We start from the raw sequence: 5,708 nt of genomic DNA, 5'->3' as shown, positions 1-5,708 counted from the left end.
TTTCTGCGGCCCGGGAGAGCTCAGGTCCCACCCCCACGCTTCTAAAAAGACTCCAATGGATGAATGAACGACGAACGAATGAACGAAGAACGAGTGAACGAACGAATGAGCGAACGAATAAGTGAAAGCTAGAGCTGCGATTGGCTGGGTGGCGGGGGCGTGGCGCCAGGGCCGGGTCCTAAAAGGCGGCGCCGATTGGCCAGCCACGTGACCGGGGAGACAGGTGCGGCGAGGACGGCGGGCGGCACTGCGGGGCACAGGCCCTCTGCGGCCATTTTGCGGGGCGGTCTCGTGAGTCGACGCACGCTCGGCGGGATGCTCACGTGACCGGGGGCGTGCTGCAGCCGCCGGGGCAGACCCGGCGAGAGGCGGCGGCGGGAGCGGCGGTGATGGACGGGTCCGGCGAGCAACCCAAAGACGCGGGTGAGGCGGGAGGCAGACGGGCGGGAGGAGGGCGAGCCCCTCGCCGGCCAGCCCCGCGATCGCGCCTGCCGGTCTCGGGGCGTGCGATCCTCACGCACTCCGGGTCAGAAACTCCCGGATCGGGTGCTGCCAGCCTCCAGCGCCCTCCTTCCCCGAGGTTCCCTGGCTCTCTGGCCTCCGCGCCCCGGTCCCTACCTGCCTGGCGCTCTGGGACCCTCGGAAAGATAGAGACCCCAGAATTTAAGCCCCCGGGCAAGCCCGGGCTTGTCGTCGGCATCACTTCCTGGTGGGAGGGGCGGGTCTCCCCTCTGTCCCCTCAGGCCAGGATGCTTGAAGTGCTCCCTAAGTCTCCCTCCTTTCCAGGAAGAATGTAGGACACAGGCCCCAGATCCCTCTTTCTCCACCAGGGACTCGGTTGTCCGGATCCCCAGTCACTTCGTCTACCAGGGACCCTGAAATCTGGGACCCCCTAGCATTGTCCTCCATCTGGGCTCATGAACCACCCCAGTTCTCCTAGGACCCATGGGTCTAGGCACCTCTTCCCTCCTTTCTCCTCTAGGGCCCACCAGCTCTGAGCAGATCATGAAGACAGGGGCCCTTTTACTTCAGGGGTGAGTGTGAGGTCTGATTATTGTGGAGCAGATTTGTAGAATGACCCCTCAATTCTGATTCTGCATGCCCCCTCCATTCCCACTCTAGCTTCATCCAGGATCAAGCAGCGCGAATTGAGGGAGACACGCCCCAGCTGCCCCTGGGGCCCAGGGTGCCCCAGGATGCATCCACCAAGAAGCTGAGCGAGTGTCTCAAGCGCATTGGAGATGAACTGGACAGTAACATCGAGCTGCAGAGGTGTGGTCCTCTGGGACCCAGGAGTCCCAGCTCCCAACCCCCTCTTCCCTTAGGAGCACTGGGTCCCAGTCCACAGCCCCCATTTCCCTCACACCCAGGGGTCCAGGGCCCCACCACTCAACTCAGCACTCTGACTCCCAGTCCTCCCCTCTCACAGGATCTTGAAACCCTCCTTCAGGGAGTCATTTTCCCTACTTTCCTAAATGTCCGTCTTGTCCCTTTCCCTTACGTTGGCCTCTTGCTTTTCATTTCGGCATGGCTTGGGGCTCAGTTTTCTTATCTTTGGTATGGAGAGGATGCCACAGTCTCCATGCTCTGCCTGATCTTCCCTCCCCGGCACTGGCTTCCCTCTTTCCTACAGGATGATCGCAGCTGTGGACACAGACTCCCCCCGCGAGGTCTTTTTCCGAGTGGCGTCCGAAATGTTTTCTGATGGCAACTTCAACTGGGGCCGGGTTGTCGCCCTCTTCTATTTTGCCAGCAAACTGGTGCTCAAGGTGGGTGGCTATAGGGCCGTGAGCCCAGGGAGGCTCCCCTCAAATCTATGGGGACCTGGGAGTTGTGATGTCAAGCCCTGTGGCAGCCCAGAGGGACCAGAAAGAGATGACTATGAGCCAGTTGTCTGCTCTTTCGTTCATTTATTCATTCAACAGACATTTATTGGGCCTACTATGTGCCCGGCCTGTACTCTGCACCCCGGACGCAGCACTGAACAAAGCAGGCTAGGTTCCTGCCTCATGGAGCTCACATCGAACGACGAGTGCTGAGAGAACTAAGCTAGGGTGATGGGATTGTACAAAGTGATCAGGAAAGACTTCTAAGAGGAGATGACATGAAAGCCAGAGTTGGAATGACAAGAAAGATGCAGTGATATATAAAGATTGGGAAAAAGGCATCTGGAGAGGGCACAGCAAGTGCAAAGGCCCTGAGGTAAGGCCAAGCCTGATGGGTTGAGGGCAATGAGGAGGCCTTTGTAGTTAGAACAGAGTGAGGAGGGGGAAAGGGTAGGAGATGAGGGCAGATTTCAAGGGGTGTTTTAGGCCACTGTAAAGACTTTAGCTGTACTCTGAGTGAGATGGAGTGATTGGCTGGTTTTATCTTATTATATTATTATTTTAAATATGTTTTTATTGATTTTAGAAGAGAGGAAGGGAGAGGGGGAGAGAGAGAGAAACATCGATCAGCTGCCTCCTGAACGCACCTGATGGGGGAGAGCCCGAAGCCTGGGCATGTGCCCTGACCGGGAATCGAACCCGCGACCTTTCGGTGCACAGGAGGACACTCAACCAACTGAGCTACACCAGCCAGGGCAATTAAAACAGGAGAGTGAGGTGACCTGATTTATAAATTTAAAATATTAATTGTAAAATCTAGGTTGAGGGTGTATGGGTGTTCTCTGTGAAATTCTTTTAACATTTCTCTGAAGATTATCACGATAAAATATTAGGGGAGGGGAAGCCCAACAAACTTGTTCTGGCCATCGTGGGTGGATAAAGGGATTCTGGGGCACAGGGCAAAAGCTGGGAAGCTGGTGAGGGGGCGCCTATAATAGTCCCGCAAATGATGCCTGACCTTGACTCAAGTGGTAGCACTGGAGGTGGGGAGATAGACTTCTTGCTGTGTTTGTGAGATTGAGCCAATGGAGCTGAATGTTGGAGGTGAGGGGGACAGCAGGCATGGAGGTGGTGGGGCTACACACGGAGCTGGGGACAACAGGAGGGGAGAAGCAGCAGCCAGATAAAGAGTGGAAAGGGGAAGTTCAGGGGAACGGAGAGCAAGTCATGGCTGTGGAGAGTGTCGAGTCATACCTGGTCTGAAGGTCAGAAGAGCCCTCTCTGGGGAAGTGACCTGTGCTTTGAGGGATGAGTGAACATTCCTTTGGTGGAGGACCATTCAGGCACAAGAATCAGCACGTGCAAGGGTCCTAAGGGCAGGGAAGGGCTTGGTGGGAACGAAGATAGGAAAGAAGGTCAGTGATCCACAGAAAAAAAGCCATACATTGGATTGCTGTTAAGTCAAAGCCTTCACACAGGGCCTTGTGGGCCGCACTGTGCCTTTTGTGTTATCCCAAGGGTACTGGGGAGCCATGGAAAGTTTGTGAGCAGGGCAGTTGACAGTGACAAGGTCCAGTTTACAGTGTATGAAGCTCATTCTGAGTGGAAAAGAGACTCCAGGAGTGCAGGAAGGAAGGCAAAGAGTTGAGAAAGGAGGCTTGAGGCCACTATCTCAAGGCACTGAGGACAAGCCCCCGTTCCTGAGGCCCACCCCACTCCCTGCAGGCCCTGTGCACCAAAGTGCCTGAGCTGATCAGGACCATCATGGGCTGGACACTGGACTTCCTTCGAGAGCGGCTGCTGGGCTGGATCCAGGACCAGGGTGGTTGGGTGAGGCCCCTAACTACCCCACTCCTTCCTGAGCCCCCCACAGTGGTGTCCCCCCACTCCCCCTTTTCAGACCATCAGATGTGGTCTGTAATGGGTTTCTTCATGTGTCTGATCAACACTTGATTCATCTGGTAGCTGTTGACCTTTGTGTGACCCCTGACTCCCAGTGACCCCTGACCTGATTAATATATTCTACCCTCCCTGGTGCCTCCACTTCCTCTAGAATCCTCAAGTTCTTTGATAACCCTTGATCCCAGCTCTTTTTTTTTTTTTTTTTTTTTTTATCCTCACCCGAGGACACTTTTCGATATTTTGTTCAGATAGAGTGGGAGGGGGAGAGAGAGAGAGAGAGAGAGAGAAACATCAACGTGAAAGGGACACATCAAGTGGCTGCCTCCGCACAATCCCAACCGGGGCTGGGGACAAACTGCAACCGAGGTATGTGCCCTTAGTGGGAATCGAACCCGGGTCTTTCCAGACCGCAGGCCAACGCTCTAACCGCTGAGCCAAACTGGCCAGGGCTGACCCCAACTTTTTAGTAGCTATTAGTCATAGGCCCTTGTCCCTGCTCCTGCCCTCTGACCTCTTCCTGATTTCTTCTGTATTGGCCCATGGCTGAATCGCTTAAGTGACTGATGTCCCTGTCCCCAGGATGGCCTCCTCTCCTACTTTGGAACACCCACGTGGCAGACAGTGACCATCTTCGTGGCTGGAGTGCTCACTGCCTCACTCACCATCTGGAAGACGATGGGCTGAGGCCACCAGCTGCCTTGAACTGTGTCTTTTCTGCATAAATTATGGCATTTTTCTGGGAGGGGTGGGAACTGGGGGCCAGGGGCCTTTTTCTTACTTTTGTAATTATTGGGGGTGGGGTGGGGTGGGGAGGAGTGGTTTCGGGGGGGGCAATAAACCTCTTTTGGGCCACACTTCCGAGTCTGAGTTACTGGGCCCCGTCCCTGCTGTTGCAAGAAACCAGGCCTCCGGTGCTGACACATATTCTTCTGAGGGTGTTGGTTGCCCTCTGTGGTTAGTGATGAGTTGGGTCCTGACCCTGCCCTCCAGGACCCTGCAGTCCTGAGGAGAATAGATGTGACTTGAGATCACCTGTCACAACTTAGGGTGTGGACCACGGCAGAAGAGCCCAGGGTGAAAAAGGATGGGGCAGAAAACAGGGTGGCAGGGTACAGAACAGGCCTCCCCGCCTGGAAGCTTCCACCATATGGCAAGTAGCACACTGACTGATGTGGAGCATGGGGGAGGAGAGGGGAGACACGCTGATGGGACCTTTGGAAAGTCTCTGGGAGCAGGGCAGGGCTCTGGAGCCCTCTGGGGAAGCTACTGGAGGAAGGAAAGCCGAGAGGAGGCTAGGACCAGAGGGTCCAAGGGAGAAGACCAGGCCCAAAACTGTGTTCCTTGCCGCTGCTGGAGACTGGCAGGCTGGTAGGGGAGCGGCTGGAGGAGGAGGAGCTCTGGGGTTTGGCCTAGTAACTGGGTGGGGCCCTCCTAGTGCAGAGCAGGCCCCAGGGTAGATGGGCTCCTTAAGGCCTAGTAGATTTAGGCACAAAGGAAACGGAGAAGGTTAGAGAGAGTGCGATCACTCAGTCTGTTGTCCCTTTCTACATCTCTGCCTCCAGGTATCTGTCCCCCTCTGTCTCTCTGTCTCCTTTCTGTCTTTGTTCCTCTCTGCCTCTGTATCCATCTCTCTGGGTCTGTGTTCCTCTCTGTGGGTCTTTTGTCTTCCACTATACCTCAGGATCTCCCCCCAACCCCAAAATGTCTGTCTGTCTTTCAGATCCTGTTTGTCTCACCCCTTCCTCTCCTATCTGTGAACCAGCCTGAGGCTAAAGGTCTTTAGGCTGAGGTATGAAATCTGGTGAATGTGTAACTCAGACCCCATTGTGGCAGTGTGCCTGGAGCAACTGCTCCTCCCCCAGGGACTATGTCCAGAGACACCGAGATGTCAGCCAGATAAGACAGCAGTGAGGGGAGACTGAGTCACCCACCCAGAGAGGGAGCAAAATGGCCACAGGCAGCAGCCCAAGGAAAACATCA

The 5,708-nt window shown here is 55.4% G+C and overlaps 1 protein-coding gene across 1 annotated transcript; it reads left to right on the top strand.

Annotated features, from left to right (window-relative positions):
• Window positions 1-341: 341 nt before the first annotated feature.
• Window positions 342-4,582, top strand: BAX (BCL2 associated X, apoptosis regulator). The gene is made up of 6 exons (XM_036274817.1): window positions 342-423; window positions 983-1,034; window positions 1,123-1,272; window positions 1,634-1,769; window positions 3,552-3,656; window positions 4,308-4,582. The coding sequence occupies exons 1-6, from the start codon at window positions 390-392 to the stop codon at window positions 4,410-4,412; spliced, it is 582 nt and encodes a 193-aa protein (XP_036130710.1). The 5' UTR covers window positions 342-389; the 3' UTR covers window positions 4,413-4,582.
• Window positions 4,583-5,708: the final 1,126 nt, after the last annotated feature.

This window comes from Molossus molossus, unplaced genomic scaffold (assembly GCF_014108415.1).
Source record: "Molossus molossus isolate mMolMol1 unplaced genomic scaffold, mMolMol1.p scaffold_m16_p_21, whole genome shotgun sequence".
Taxonomy (NCBI): Eukaryota; Metazoa; Chordata; class Mammalia; order Chiroptera; family Molossidae; genus Molossus; species Molossus molossus.
Note: the sequence above shows the minus strand (reverse complement) of the source record. Positions and strands in the feature narration are given on the sequence as shown.